This window comes from Oreochromis niloticus, linkage group LG11 (genome assembly GCF_001858045.2).
Source record: "Oreochromis niloticus isolate F11D_XX linkage group LG11, O_niloticus_UMD_NMBU, whole genome shotgun sequence".
Taxonomy (NCBI): domain Eukaryota; kingdom Metazoa; phylum Chordata; class Actinopteri; order Cichliformes; family Cichlidae; genus Oreochromis; species Oreochromis niloticus.
The window spans coordinates 1,253,978-1,269,975 of NC_031976.2; the positions used below are offsets into that span (position 1 = coordinate 1,253,978).

General features: G+C 45.0%; 1 protein-coding gene across 1 annotated transcript; it reads left to right on the top strand.

The window, feature by feature from the left end:
- The first annotated feature begins 7,626 nt into the window (after nucleotides 1–7,626).
- rwdd1 (RWD domain containing 1) lies at nucleotides 7,627–15,745 on the top strand. Its single transcript, XM_003454860.4, has 7 exons — nucleotides 7,627–7,834; nucleotides 8,702–8,767; nucleotides 11,378–11,508; nucleotides 12,724–12,867; nucleotides 12,966–13,098; nucleotides 13,183–13,245; nucleotides 15,195–15,745. The coding sequence occupies exons 1-7, from the start codon at nucleotides 7,762–7,764 to the stop codon at nucleotides 15,305–15,307; spliced, it is 723 nt and encodes a 240-aa protein (XP_003454908.1). The 5' UTR covers nucleotides 7,627–7,761; the 3' UTR covers nucleotides 15,308–15,745.
- The last annotated feature ends 253 nt before the right edge of the window (nucleotides 15,746–15,998 follow it).

Below are 15,998 nucleotides of genomic sequence, written 5' to 3' on the forward strand. Positions count from 1 at the left end.
CGTCTCTATCTGTGCACGCCAGTGTCTGTGAAGACATTTGTGAGTTCCACAGCATAGTCCGTCAGTGCTCGTCCAAGGATGTTATCAGGACCTGGAGCTTTGCGTGTACTGATTTTGGCAAGGGATCTCCACACACTGTCTGGGGATTTGTTCCCCACGGTCTGCAGAGTGGGCTTGTAGTCTGTGATGGTTTGTATTCCTTGCCACTGCCTCCAAGTATTTCTGCTGTCGCTGAAGCTTTGCTGTAGCTGATGCCACGTGACAGGTTTGCCCTTGCTGTTCTTAGGCTCACCTAATCCCCGGCTCTGAAGGCTTGCATTTTTCAACCTTAGGAGCATTTAAACCTGACCTGTGAGCCATGGTTTCTGATTGGCCCGGACAGTGATAGTCCTGGTGTCACGACCTGCAGGATCGGCAAGGTGCTGATCAGAATCTCTCCACTCCCAGCCCTCCTTCTCTTCTCTTTTTCCCTCTCTCTCCCCCCCTCTCTCCTTCTCTCCCCTGTTTTGCCGGAACTCATGGCGGCTTCACGCCCTCGGTCCACACCTTCCTGGATTGGGAACACCTGGGCCTCATCAGACCAGCTGGTATATTAGAAGGAGGAGATCAGCTGTTCAATGCTGGATTGTTGTGAAGACTCTAGTCAGTACACGTCTAGCTCAAGTTTCCTGTGCCTCTGTCTCAGAGACTTAACGAGTGTTTCTTTGTTCCTAGATTCCCCGGACCCGTCCCCGTGTTTCCCCGTGTGGAGTGTGGAAGGAGTGACTGGTCGCTAGTGGAGAAGAGAGAGCTTGAATTGAGCGCGTGTGTGATTTCCCCGTTTTCCCTGGAGCCCTGGACCCCTCCCCCTCACGTCTTGTATATAGCACTAACCCCGCACTGTCTGTACATACACTTGGTGAAGATCTGTAAATAAACTGTCTCTGTTTAAACGCTACTCAGGAGTCCTGCGAGTGGATCCTCTAAGCAACCCGTGACACCTGGTCTCTGTGACATCATCGATGCATTTTGGGATGTAGGCAATGACAGTTTCTGTATATTCCTGAAAGTCTGTGGTGTTGTCATGTGTGGCAGCCTGTGGTGGAAAAGCAGTCTTGCAGTGCCTCTGAGGACCCTTCTGGCCACACCTGTACCTGCTTACGAACAGTGTTGGGTAAGTTACTTTAAATTAGTAACTTAGTTACATTACTAGTTACTTCTCTAAAAAAGTAACTCAGTTACTTCAAGTTACTCGTTACTTTCAAAGTAACTAGTTACTAGGGAAAGTAACTTTGGTTTTACTCAGAATTCTCTTGTTAATGTGTTGCTTCCGTAACTGGATACCCAGCCAGACTGTCAGTCTTCTAGCTTGCTTACTTGCCACGAGTGCACTGTGCCACCTACCAATAGAAAGGAAAAAATAATGTGCACATTTCCACGAGAGAAATCCCACGCCTGGACCGTCGTTGACCGCCGCCATGATTCTAGCCTGCTTTTTACATCCAACACAAAAACTGCAGTCGTGGTGCTTTTGATTGTACTCAGAACTTGGAAATTCTGCCTTCTGAATAGGAAGATGTAGGTAATATGTAGGTAACACCAGACTGCAGATGAGCTGCATACAGGGCTGGACTGGGACAAAAAAATCGTCCCGGGCATTTTGACTAGAGACCGGCCCACCATTATATTAAAAATCATAAAGCCTTTGAATGAAAATAAACACTGTTGTGACAGTGATGTACACTGTTCTGATCAATCTATCAATTGTTTGTTGTAAGACTCAGATAATTATTTTTTTTAAAGCGAGACATTTTAAATGAGAATAATAAAGAAAAGTATTTCCTTGTCCCCCCCTTTCCCTGTTAATGCCCTACCTGGACCCCTGGCAACACTTTGCTAGACCCGCCCTGCACAGTTACCAGCTGTCAGCTACGTAGAAAAGGATCCTGGTGTTATTTGTCTCTCAGAAACAGTTCATAACTTCCCTTCAACTCATTCATGTCACCTAAAGGTAAACCTGTTTCTCCATCACCTGTTCAGCTCTGATGATTCAGTAAGGACATCTCCTGGTTTCATCTGCATGTTTCCCTCTCACCAGATAACCAAACCGATATCATGACCAGCAGCTTTACAGCTGTGGCTCCAGCAAACATCAGCTGATACTAGAAATTAATATTAAATAAATTCTAACAACAGCTGATCAAGCTTAAACGTGCTGCTGTTGTTTAACGCGACATCCGCTGGTTTCCTCTTTCTGGCGCAAAGTGGGCGATAAATAAACAAGAGAGAAAAGCTGATCAGCTGATCACTGATCAGTTTCGTGATTGAAGTAGAAACGGGAGAGGAGAGAATGAGAGAAGAAGAGGCAGCTGTGCAGCTTCAGCTTTGTGTCTTTTTCATTGTAGCTGAAGTCCGGGACAAACTGTGTTCCTTTTCACCTCAATACGAAACGCGTAATATTTTCTCTGAATACCAGACGATTCTGTTTTTTACGGGACGGTTGGCAACTCTAATAATTAACCGTATGAACAAAATAAAGTTCAACATCAGTAACACATAGCACCCACACAGCTGTATAGAAACTCCGTCATGCTAGCTACCACGCAGTACGAAAATGTCAGCATACCGAAAATAAACTCCACCTAAACTTGGTTTATATCTGACTCAGATAGACTGCAGGTCATAACTTCTTACCTGAAGTTCAGTTCACCTGACACGCGGACCGGCGGCCGCTTCGGGTCTCTCCTCTTGCCTCCCTTTTCCTTCATCCACCTGCTGGCCTCCACCACTTGCTAATGTTATTGAATCTGTGGAAGCTCCGCGATATCCACCACACGGAGTAACGAGCCTATCTAAATCCCAGTAACGAGTAACGCGTTCCTGGTTTTGGCATAATAACTAGTTACCGTGCTCGTTACCACAATAATAACGTAGTTACTGTAACGCGTTACTTAATAACGCGTTAGTCCCAACACTGCTTACGAACTGGTTTGGTGACTTTGACCAGGGGCCTGTGGGAACCCATGGCACACCTAGGTTTCTGCCTGTAGTACTGACCCTTATGCAAAATAGGTGGAATTAAGACACAGTTCCAAAAGCAAACACAGCTGATCAGTGCTGAGAGTGGTCCTGTTGCTGAGGTTGGGGTGATCCTGTAATCTCTTACGAACTACCTCCAACGCTTCTATGACTGGGATGCAAGTGAAGACAGATGTAACATCTCTCTCTCACTGTACATGTACTGTTTATAAAATTAGGGAAACATAACCTGCACAAACAAAATAATTTGCAGGACAAATGTTTGACATCAATTTTGTTCGATTTGAAGAAGGTAGGGGGGCCAACTTCACTCACATGTGTTTATAAGATCTGGGAAACCTGCAGTCAGCTGAGACTGAAGAAGTCACTTGGATGAGTGACGAAACGTTTCTCCAACTGAAAATGTCCAGATGAACAGAATCAACCTTTTGGGATTTACTTACCTGGACGATTAAGCACGCATCAAGACGTTATTTTATTAAAATTTTTAAAATGATAGCAGCACAAACAAAAATTTTTGCAGCACAAACGTTTAACATCAATTTTGTTTGATTTGGGTAATGTGGGGGGGCTGGTTGACCTTTTGACTTTTACCTTTTCATTAATATCTTTAAAACAGAAGCAGCACAAACAACAATTTTAGCAGCACAAACGTAGCACAACTGATTGACACCCATTTTGTTTGATTTAATTAATGTGGGGGGGCTGGTTGACCTCTGATGACCTCTAGAAATTTTTATTAATATCTTTAAAATGATAGTAGCACAAACGAAAATTTTTGCAGCACAAACCAGCACGAATGTAGCACAAACGTTTAATACCACTTTTGTTGGATTTGAAGAAGGTGGGGGGGCCAACTTCACTCACATCTGCAGCGGTACTGCCGGCGGACAGACTCGACATTCCCAGCGAGCTGAGGAAGAAAAGACGGGGGTGTCGTGCTGGGAAGGAGCGCCGTCGCCCGAGAAGGAGACGTTATCGACCATCTCTTCCTTCTGTAATTATTGGAAACGTAAGATCTTTGCCCAATAAGATGGATGAGCTCACGTCGCTAACCTGGTCACAGAGGGAGTACCGGCAATGTAGCATCATGATGCTAACAGAGTCGTGGCTAACATCGCTAACTCCGGACACGAGCGTGACACTACCGGGATTCCAGCTGCTGCGAGCGGACAGGACGAGAGAGAGCGGTAAGAGGAAAGGAGGGGGACTGGCAGTGTTTGTGAATGACAGATGGTGTAACCCCGGGAACATCACTGTAAAAGAACAACTCTGCAGCAGAGACATTGAGCTGTTAGCCGTTAACATGCGTCCGTACTACCTGCCCCGGGAATTCTCGCATGTTATCGCGATAACAGCGTATGTCCCCCCCTCGGCCAACGCGGATGCAGCCTGTGACTCTCTCCACTCTGTGGTCAGCAGACTGCAAACACAATCTCCGAGAGCCCTTCTCATAATATCAGGGGACTTCAATCATGCCTCACTGGACTCCACACTGCCCACCTTCACCCAGTATGTGACCTGCCCAACCAGAGACAATAAAACAGTGGACTTACTGTATGCCAATGCTGAAGAGGCATACAGTTCATCAGCTCTCCCTCCCCTGGGCAGATCTGATCATAACCTGGTGCACCTCGTCCCTGTGTATGAGCCCTTAGTGCGCAGGGAGCCACCAGCCACCCGCACAGTGCAGAGATGGTCGGAGGAGAGCGAGGAGGCTCTTAAGGATTGTTTTGAGTCCACTGTGTGGGAGGTGATCTGTGACGACCACGGAGAGGACATCGACAGCCTTACTACATGCATTACTGACTATATTAATTTCTGTGTGGATAACACCGTACCTACCAGGACTGTACGGTGTTTCTCCAACAACAAACCCTGGATTACCCCAGAAATTAAAGCTGTCCTCAAGCAGAAGAGGAGGGCCTTCAAATCCAGAGACAAAGAGGAGTTGAAAAGGGTGCAGAGAAAGCTGAGGGGACTGATAAGGAATGGGAAGGACAGCTACAGGCAGAAGATGGAGAACCAGCTTCAGCAAAATAACGTTGGTGAAGTCTGGAGAGGCCTCAGAACCATCTCAGGCCACAAACATCAGAACTCTCTGCCTGGGAGGGATGTGAGGTGGGCAAATGAACTGAATCATTTCTTCAACAGATTTGATTCATCCATGAGGCAGTCTCCAACATCGGCTGCAGACTCACCCACCCCCACTGCTGCTGTTCCACCTCTGACACCTCAGACACTTCACACCTCCTCTACTCACCCTGCTCACTCCTCCCCACCCCCAACAACAGCATCCAATACACACTCAACACAAGGCTCCAGCCTGTCTCTCTCAACCACCCAGGTTAGGAGGGAACTGAGGAGGATTAAAGCCAAGAAGGCAGCGGGTCCAGATGGCATCAGCTCGAGGGTCGTCAGGTCCTGCGCAGACCAACTGTGTGGGGTGATGGAGCACCTCTTCAACCTGAGCCTGAGGCTGGGGAGAGTCCCACAGCTCTGGAAAACCTCCTGTGTTGTACCAGTGCCAAAGACTTCACGCCCCAAGGACCTCAACAGCTACAGGCCGGTGGCTCTGACATCCCACCTGATGAAGACCCTGGAGCGGCTGGTCCTGGCTCAGCTTCGGCGCCTTGTGAGCTCATCACTGGACCCACTTCAGTTTGCCTACCAGCCTGGCATTGGAGCGGATGATGCCGTCATTCACCTCCTACATCGTTCCCTCGCTCACCTGGAGACCGCTGGAAGCACTGTGAGAATCCTGTTCTTTGATTTCTCCAGTGCCTTCAACACTATTCTTCCCTCGGTTCTGAAGGACAAGCTGGAGAACTCTGGAGTGGACCATCACCTCACTACCTGGATTCTGGACTACCTCACCGACCGACCACAGTATGTGAGGACTCAGGGCTGTGTGTCGGACAGGGTCGTCTGCAGTACGGGGGCCCCACAGGGAACGGTTCTGGCTCCGTTCCTCTTCACCATCTACACTGCAGACTTCTCCCACAACTCCACCCAGTGCTTCCTGCAGAAGTTCTCTGATGACTCTGCAATAGTCGGCCTCATCACTGATGGGGACGACAAGGAGTACAGAGGACTGACTCAGGACTTTGTGGACTGGTGCCAGCTGAACTACCTCCAGATCAACGCCAGTAAAACCAAGGAGCTGGTGGTAGACTTCCGCAGGCACAAACATCCTCCACTGCAACCACTGAACATCCAAGGTATGGACATCGAGGCTGTGGACAGCTACAGGTACCTTGGTGTTCATCTGAACAACAAACTGGACTGGACTCATAACTCAGACGCCCTCTACAGGAAAGGGCAGAGCAGGCTGTACCTGCTGCGGAGACTCAGGTCGTTTGGAGTGGAGGGCCCACTCCTGAAGACCTTCTATGACTCTGTGGTGGCCTCAGCCATCTTTTATGGTGTGGTCTGCTGGGGCGGCAGCATCTCTGCTGGGGACAGGAAGAGACTGAACAGGCTGATCCGAAGGGCCAGCTCTGTTCTAGGATGCCCTCTGGACCCAGTGGAGGTGGTGAGTGACAGGAGAATGGTGGCTAAGCTGTCATCCCTGTTGGACAACATCTCCCACCCCATGCAGGAGACTGTGACAGCACTGAGCAGCTCCTTCAGTGGCTGCGGCACCCACGGTGTGGGACGGAGAGACTTCGCAGGTCTTTCCTCCCCACTGCTGTCAGACTCTACAACAAAGACTTTAACTGATCAAACACACACATCCACACATGTGCAATAACACTAATGTGCAATAATCTTTTTCTGGCATCGTTGTATTTTTACTCAGTTGTATATAGCAGTTGCATTCTATTTTTATCTTATTGTATATTTTATTCTATTTATTCTACTGTATATAGTATTTTATTTTATTCTATTCTGTACAGTTGTGTACAGTATTTTATTCTTATTGTATTCTAATTTTGCTATATAACTTTTGCACTGTCCACTTTCTGCTGTGACAAAACAAATTTCCCACGTGTGGGACTAATAAAGGTTATCTTATCTTATCTTATCTTATCTTATCTTATCTTATCACTTTTTGGCACCTGAGAAATCCTGTAGCCTTCCTGAAAAAGGACAAAACTGTCCACTGCCATTATGTGAAAAACGTCTGGGTGATAAAAATAAATAAATAAATACCAACAAAAGTGCAAAACAAGATTTGGTAATTTGACTGGTTCTTATATAGCTTATATAGATTCTTATATCTCAAAGTGCTTTGTACAACGTGCCTCATTCACCCATTCAGACAAACACTTTGGATACACCAATGGATGAATTGCAGATTGGTGGACTGAAGGTTCATGTGTTGAAGAGCAACTTGGAGTCAGTATGTTGCCCAAGGATACAGGAAAAGGGAGAACATCCCTGTTAGTAAAACGGTTCGTTTCCCTTATCTATTTATCTATTTGTTTGTTTTCCTCTAAATGATAATCGATAAACGAGCCGATTTTTTTTCTCATTCATAAAGAAAAATCGCAAACACACGGACGCAAGTTTTTCTCTTGTTCTTGCGTCGAGCGTGTGATCTACATAAGTCCAGAAGGTGGCGGTAATGTACGTTCAAAGCTGGTTTGCTAACCCCGCTAAACCCGAAAAGAAGAAGAAGAAGGAGAAGCGGCGGATCGTCGAGATAATCGATCGACTGTTTCAGCTGAGTACGCAGCACACAGCGAACGTATTGGTGATGATTTTACGAACTTCCAGATAACCTGTAGCTACACAAACATGACAGACTACGCCGAAGAGCAGCGGAATGAACTCGAAGCCATCGAGTCCATCTACCCAGACTCCTTTACAGGTCTGAATGGCACGTAACGTTAAGTAGGATTATAGCACGAAAGTAGCAGCTAGCTCATAGCTAGCAAGTACACGTTACTTAGCTTGCTGGTTTTGGTGCATGCTCAATGATCCAGGTAAGTAAATCCCAGAAGGTTGATTCTGTTCATCTGGACGTTTTCAGTGGGAGAAACGTTTCATCCAGGGGACTTGTTCGGTCTCAGCTGACGGCAGGTTTCCAACCTTAAATAGGACATTTGTACAATGACTGAAACTTTTCACGTGAAAAGAGAAAGACCATCTCTGAATCGAAGAGGGGGCCTAAGGGTACACCTGTCTCCATCTTACAATGCTGTGATTGCAGCCATTCCCCAACTCTCTGTGAATGGGACTCATGGTCAGTGATCAGTGGTTGTTGATCAATGGTCATGAGAATTTGCAGAACTGACCTCACAGCCCATTGTTATTCAGCGGTGCTAGTTTCAGTCATTGTACAAATGTACTGTTTATAAGATTGGAAGCCTGCAGTCAGCTGAGACTGAAGAAGTTGGATGAGTGACGAAATCTTTCTGCCACTGAAAACGTCCAGATGAAGAGCATCAACTTTTTGGGATTAGCTTGCTGGTGTTCTTGTATTTGTGAAAGGATACTCATATTAATGTTAAATACTAATACTATTTCTATTAGCACTCGGTAGCTGTTGGGAAAAGCAAACATTGTTATGCTTGCCTGAAGTCTTTATTGTTATTGGTATACAAATCTTTATTATTTCTAAATGTGAATACTGACAAAGAGAAGAGATTGGGTAACTAAGGCATATTTGAAGATTTTACCAATCAGTTATGAAATCATAGTAGTAGTGATGTTGCTAATGAGTGTGTACTTGCAGTGCTCTCAGAAGATCCCACCAGCTTCACCATCACGGTCACATCCGATGCCGGGGAGAACGGGGAAAGTAAGTAAACTGATGAATGTGGTTGGAAAACAGTGTTTTGGTAATAGCTAGCACTGCAGCTGTTATTATGTCGGGTGTTTTAAACTGAACTGCTCATTGGTTTCCAGGGCGCACTGTGGAACACTTTATTATATGTTATGTGTAGGTCGTGTCTTGTTATATCCTGTATGTTACCTAAATGTTGTGCATCTGCACTTTATTGTTGTCTATGTCTACGCATGGGACAGTGTGAAACGTAATTTCAATTCCTTTGTATGGCAAGTACATCTGAAGAAATTGACAAATAAAACTGACTTTGACTTTGACTTTATAGAATGTGTGTGTGTGTATATATATATATGCATGCGTACATTTATAGCATATATTTAAAAGCAACTTAACATTTGAAGTGGATCACGATAATAGGACAGTATTGTGAAACCTCTGGTGTGAAATCTATTAACACTGAGCCCATTCAGGACTACACTCTCACAGCAGTTGAAAGAACCAGGTCAGAAGGAACACTGGTCCCAGTGATACTGCTTTGCTTCTAAGGATGTTCCCCTGCATGGCCGCAAGATCAGTGGATCAGCTTTAACTGGCCTGTAACTGTTCACTTCTTCCTTTGCCTTCCTAGTTGATGTTTCCTGTGATGCTGTGGTTTTGGTGAGTAGGCTTGCCGAAGCATAGCCATTAATGCAGAGTCCTTTGGCCTCTTAATTGGGAGGAGCATCATCCATTTCAACACAACCAGAGACAGACACAGTTCCTCTGTCACCATCAAACTCTTGCTGTTGAAAGTAGGGCTGCCACAAACCATCATTTTGGTAGGCGAACTAGTCGCCGATTATTTTTGCGACTAGTCGACTATTAAATTAGCCGTTTATGATTTTGATAGTCGACTAATCGTGGCAGGCCTAGTTGAAAGATGAAAAAATTATTTAAATTTATTTGCAAAATAATTTTGAACTCACCAGAGAATTGAAAATATTAGTATTGCTGATGGAAGGAAATGATTATTTGGGGTTAATTTCAAGCTTTTCATCTGCTTCTGTCATGATGGTTCGTGTGCAGCCAGGTCACTTAACTCGCGCGTGGCTACCTCATGTTAACTGATTGGAAGTTTCGACCAATTCCATGTACATGCTGAAACAGGAATATTATACCATTAAAGACCTGGGTGACCTCGGCTTCTAAATGTAGATAAAACTTCGGTTATTGAAGTCAGCCCTATAACCAGTAATCAGATACTTAGTATTACCTTGGCCTCCAGTAACACTGTGATATTTCCTCTACTTTTAAGATTAGGCTTCAAACTTTTCCTTTCTGCTAAAGCATATAGTTAGGGCTGGACCAGGTGACCCTGAATCCTCCCTTAGTTACGCTGCAATAGGTGTAGGCTGCTGGTCGCTTCACATAAGCCCATAAAACTACTTGGATCAACTCAGCACAGTTTCCAGGGCTTTCTATTAGCACAGTACTTGGTACCAGCAGGTACTTTTTAGTACCTGCTCCGCTGGGATTCCAAGTGATCCAGACCGGTGCTAAATTGTGACATCGTCAGACTGCATGCCACCGATTGGCTGGTCAGTAGCGTCACTCGATGAATAATGAGAGCATCTTGTTCACGATAAAATCAAAACTGCCAGGAAACGGCTACAAAAACCGACGCCGGGGGGAGGGTGATGAAAAGCTCCCGACAGAGCAGCAGGTATATATTCACTTCAACATCCACCTTTGTTGTAGCGTTCGTGTCGCATATTAATTACCTCGCAGGACGAGCAGACACGTTGCTATGACGACAAGCACACCAGCAAGGTACTACTGGGTTGTAATGGAAAACCAGTTGAGTGGCGCTGATCCATAGCGAGTCAACCCAAGTGGGTACTAAGGGAAAAGGGGCCATAATGCACTGGGCAGTTCTTTTTAACTATGTCTTTATGCACTATTCATTAGTTAGTAGTAATCCAGATCTCTTCCACAGCGTGTCTTTGGCCCATCTTCTTCCTGTGGCAGATGGCCGCCGCTCCCTGAGCCTGGTTCTGCTGGAGGTTTCTTTTAACAGGAAGAAACCTCCAGCAGAACAGCTTTTCCTTCCCACTGTCACTGAGGCACTTGCTCATAGAGGGCCTGTGTCCCTGAAGGACCTGACACACGTTCACGTTCAGTGTTCTTTATTTGCTTCCACACTGTGTTTGTGTCTGTTTCACATTGCTTCAGCACATTGCAGTACTCCCAACTCCGACTGCTGCAGCCGCTCCTCCCTCCTCTCCGGCCCGGCCGCTACTGAAATAGTGAAGGGGAGGGTCTTAGTAACACAGCAAAGGCCACTTTAATGTACCCCACTCAGGGGCTCCAGGAACGCTGGGTAGACTGCATCGTTGATTGAGAAGCACGAATAACAGGACCCGTTACGTGACCAGAATGAAAGAAATCCTCCCGTCCACTAGTGAAAACCCCACTATGCAGGCACTAAGCTGGGGGGATACATGTGTATCCACCCTGTTTGACTTTACATGTAGTGAATAAAGAATAAATGAAAGTTTTATCTTTAGTTAAATAATAAAAAGAACTTTTTCATTTTGCACTCGTAAAGTTGTGGAACATGAACTGTCTGTTGTCTTTTTGCAGCTGTGGAAACAACTTTAAAGTTTACGTATGTAGACAAGTACCCAGACGAGCCCCCGCTGTGGGAAATCTATTCCCAGGAGAACTTGGAGGAGAGTGACACAGAAGATATCCTCACACTGTTACAACAGCAGGTCTGTCATTGGATTTATCTGGGCAGTCGTGGGTCTGGTGCTGGTTGAGGGCTAATTAGTGGCTTCTAGATCTTTCCAGATGCTTAGATGGAAGCCCAGTGCCTTGGATGACAGCTTCACTGCTGTGTGTCTACATTTGTGATTTAGATGAAGCTCAAACCTCATTAAGAGGAATCTGTGAAGAAATGGAAGAAATCCTGCTGAATCTTAAAGCTCCAGACTTTTAGAAACAACATTTGTACAGCTGGTCCATGGGCACGACTAAAGCAACATTTTAATGAAATATGATTCAGTCTGCATATTAATAACAGTGTATGTTCATTGAACTGTTCAGTGAAGCATGTCAGACATGCAGCGAGATGGAGACAACTTTAAAAGTTTACAAAGTGTTTAAAAGGATTGATAAATGTATTATTTTTATCAATATAATTCAGAGTATCAGATTGATGTAAGCTTTATACAGGGCATACACGAGCAGTCAGGAGTTTGGACATGACCTCTTATTTAATGGTTTTTCTTTATTTTTATGACTATTTACATTGTAGATTCACACTGAAGGCATCAAAACTATGAACACATGTGGAATTATGTAGTAAACAGAAAGTGTAGAATACCATAATGCTGTTTTCCAACAGTCTTGAAGGAGTTCCCACAGATGCTGAGCACTTGTTGGCCCTTGTGCCTTCACTCTGCGCTCCATCTCATCCCAGACCATCTCAGTTGGCTTTAGGTCAGGTGACTGTGGAGGCCAGGCCACGGTGCAGCACTCCATTGCTCATATATCTGATGTCTTCGTGTTGTATCTACAATGTCCAAAGTAGTAAAAATAAAGAAAAACCATTGAATGAGAAGCTGTGTCCAAACTTTTCATAGATTTGTCTGTGACAGTCAAATAAGAACGCATCAGCGGGAGGATACGCTTGATGAGAAAATTTACTTTACTTTCAATTTTGCATTTTTTATGTGAACTAAGAAGCTTCACAGGTGAGAAGTGAAACATCTCCAAGAACCTTACAGAACCTTTCTTTCCAAGCTCCTTAAACTACACAGCAATAATAATAATGATAGAAATGTAGGTGACATCAGACATCTCTCCATCTCCTTATTGCAAAAAAAAAAAAAAAAGAACCAAAAGTGTTGCACTGTTCTTGGACAGTTGGTGAAATGTGGCTCTATCAATGCAGTGTGCTTTGTATGTTTGTGTTCACTGTACAGGCAGAAGAAAACTTGGGCATGGTGATGATCTTCACCCTGGTTACAGCTGTTCAAGAGAAACTTAATACAATTGTTGATGTGATGAAAAATAGGCAAGAAGAGGAAAAGCGGAGGAAAGAGAAAGAGGCCCAGGAAGCAGAGAAGGTAGAATCCAGACTGGATTTATGACCATTCACCCTCTGCTTGAGTGCACACAATCAACCAAGGTTTTACTCCATTATAACAGTAGTTGCTTTCAACAGGTGGCTTTCCAGGGAACAGTGGTAACCATTGAAAACTTCCTGGCATGGAAAGCCAAGTTTGAGCTGGAAATGGCTGAACTGAGGAGGAAAAAGCAGAAAGAGGAAGAGCAGGCAGGAAAACCCAAACTGACAGGTACGTGGTGTTACTCAAACACATCAAAAACTGTAAAGATGATGACATACGTGTCCAGACTGAAGACCCTGCATCTGTCACCAGGTAAACAGCTGTTTGAGAGAGACCACAACCTGGACACATCTGACATTCAGTTCCTTGAAGATGGTAAGGACTGTTTCTGAGTGTTCTGCTTCTTTTTGTTATACGGACTAAACTGAGTCATTTATAGGACAGTGGAATCTAAACATAACACTTGTTTGGACGTCTGTGTTTGGAGGTATTCACTAGGCACATGATCAGTCATGATGGGCTGATGGATGGTTGTTTCATTCGGGATGGTGGTTTTGACACTCAGTAGTCCCTGACCTCCTCCCTTCCTATTAGTGTACAGTCTCAGTGTGCTGTGTCTGGGGTGAAACGCTCACGTTCTTGCCTCGGTCTCAGTGGCTTCCACCTTTTCCTTTGGCCATCCTATTATCCCAGCAGTGTTGATTGCTCGGATCTTGTTCTTCCCATTCAGCAGACTCCTCGGGTTTGCCTCACTCTCTGCAGGTATTTGGTGGTTGTAGTTTTCAGAGCTTCCTCTTTACGGTTTCCATTTTCTTGTGGGATTAAAAGATACTTATAGCTGTACTCAGTATCTGCAGTGTTGCCTTCTAGTAGTGCAATTCCCGACCAACATTTTTTTGTTACCATCCGACTACGCTTCAACAGTCCAAATGACATTCCGATGTTATTGCTGTAGATCCCAGCGGTGTCAGTCGACGGGTTTATCCTTCAGGAGTATGAGGTCTCTTGTCTGTCGTTACAGGGCGTTAGGTACGTGTAGTGACGGCCATATTGTCGGCAGGAAGTCGGACTAGTTTCTGGTGGATGCTGCCCTTTGTCACAGATTCTGTTATGGACGGTATCTAGGTGCAGCAGGTAGTGAAGGGTCTCTGTTTTGGTGGCATCAGGATTTCAGCTTTGCTTTTTGCGAATGTTGTGGTTCTCTTGGCTTCATCAGGTGGTGACCTCCAGCTTTCACTGGAGCGGTTTGCTGCCGAGTGTGAAGCAGCTGGATTCAGAATCAGCACCTCAGTTTCCGAGACCTTCTCATCTTGAAAGGGTGGAGTCAAACTCTGTGTCAGGGATGAGTTACTACCCCGGGTGGAGGAGTAATATACTTGCATATCTATATTAATGCTAATATATATTGTAATATATCTATATCACGGCTAAAGCACTTCTGGATGGATGCAAACTGCATTTCGTTGCCCTGTACCTGTGACATGTGCAATGACAATAAAGTTGAATTTTATTCTATTCTATTCTATTAAGTATGTCGGGGTCTTGTTCACAAGTGAGGGGAGAGTGGAATGTGAGCTTGTCAGGATTGAGCCACAGACTTTGTATCATCGTGAAGAGAGAAGTGAGCGTAAAAGCGAAGTTGTTGATTTACTGCGATCTGCCTTCCTACCCTCACCTGTGCTCATGAGCTCAGGTGAGTAACCAAACCAACAAATTTGCAGATATAAGTGGCAGAAGTAAGCTTCCTTTGAAGGCTCTCCTTTAGTGATAGACTGAGGAGCTCAGCTGTTTGAGAGTAGAGCCGCTGCTCAGATTAGGTGGTTCAGGCATCAGACTAGGAGGCCCCCCCTAACCTCCTGGGTGAAGCATTCTGGGCGTGTCCTACTTGGTGGGTGCTCCCATACAGACCCAGGACTTGCTGGACAGATTATATGTCTTGGTTGGCTTGTGAACAACTCATTGTCTGCCCAGATGAGCTGGAAGAGGTACCCAGGGTGATGGAAGTCTGGGCTTCAGACCCCGGTGACCCGAACCTGGATAAGTGGCAGAAAGTGGATGGAATTGCCTTTGTGTTTGTGTGGCTAGGGAGAAACAGGAACGGTTGAGCATGGATATGGATTGGCAGCAGGCAGAGACAAGTGAAAGGGAGAAAAAAATGTGACTTTCTAAGTGATATATCGCAATTAGCTGGGGGAAGATCTGATTGCTGTGTAAGGGTCACAGATCATCTGGGTCTGTTGAGAGAACAGCTGTGTGTGGATTTGGTAGGAATAATCTTTTTCCTGTGAAGTTTCTTCTAACCCCGTGGCTTTCTTCTTATGCAGCTGGAAACAACGTTGAAGTGGACGAGTCACTATTCCAGGACATTGAGGACTTGGATTTGGATGAAGATGACCCAGATTTTGACCCTATAGAGATGGGTAGTGATGAAGACTAAAGGCAGAGCAGGACGGTGGAATTCAAAGGCTTCAAGCATGATCGTAGGAACATGCTGCTCTTGCCCTGGACGCCGTCTTCTGGCCATTAAGGACATGTCTGCTTTTTTTTTTTTTTTTTTTTTTTTTACAAACTCAGAATGAAAGGAGAGGAAATTGTTTAAAAACACAGACACACACAACAGTTGGTGTTTATTTCAACTGCCTCGATTATTAACTCTGATAAAAATGTGTGTTCCCTCTGGGGGTTTGTCTTTAAGCTCATCCCAGTGTCAGCGATTTTCTGTCCAGGTGAGGGCACTAAAATGTCAGGTATGGCCAGAGAATAAAAGTCTTGCTTTGCTGAGGTTGAAGTAACTATACTCTATTACATGTGACCGCATTTCCAGAAAAACTGGAATATTTTCCAATGTGCAGTAAAAACATTCTGTGACAATAAATCAGGTGAGCAGTTATTTACGTGACCAAAGTAGGATTGTAGTAGTTGGACTGACTAACTCCAAATCTGAATTTGATGGCTGTAACACTGTGGGAAAGTTGGGCATGTTTAGCAGTTTGTTACATCAGTTTTCCTTCAAATAGTTTAATTTGGAAGTGAGTCTAAGATGTGTAGCAGTGGTTGCATTGTTGCTTCAACGGTCCTGGGCCGGAGCCTTTGTGCATATACATATAAATAAGATTAAATCACAAGCA

Coding starts and splice junctions, on each gene's coding strand:
- rwdd1 (XM_003454860.4), top strand. CDS start 7,762: ATGACAGACTACGCCGAAGAGCAGCGGAATGAACTCGAAGCCATCGAG. Junction 8,768..11,377: donor TGCCGGGGAGAACGGGGAAA/GTAAGTAAACTG, acceptor GTCTTTTTGCAG/CTGTGGAAACAACTTTAAAG. Junction 13,099..13,182: donor AGGAAAACCCAAACTGACAG/GTACGTGGTGTT, acceptor ATCTGTCACCAG/GTAAACAGCTGTTTGAGAGA.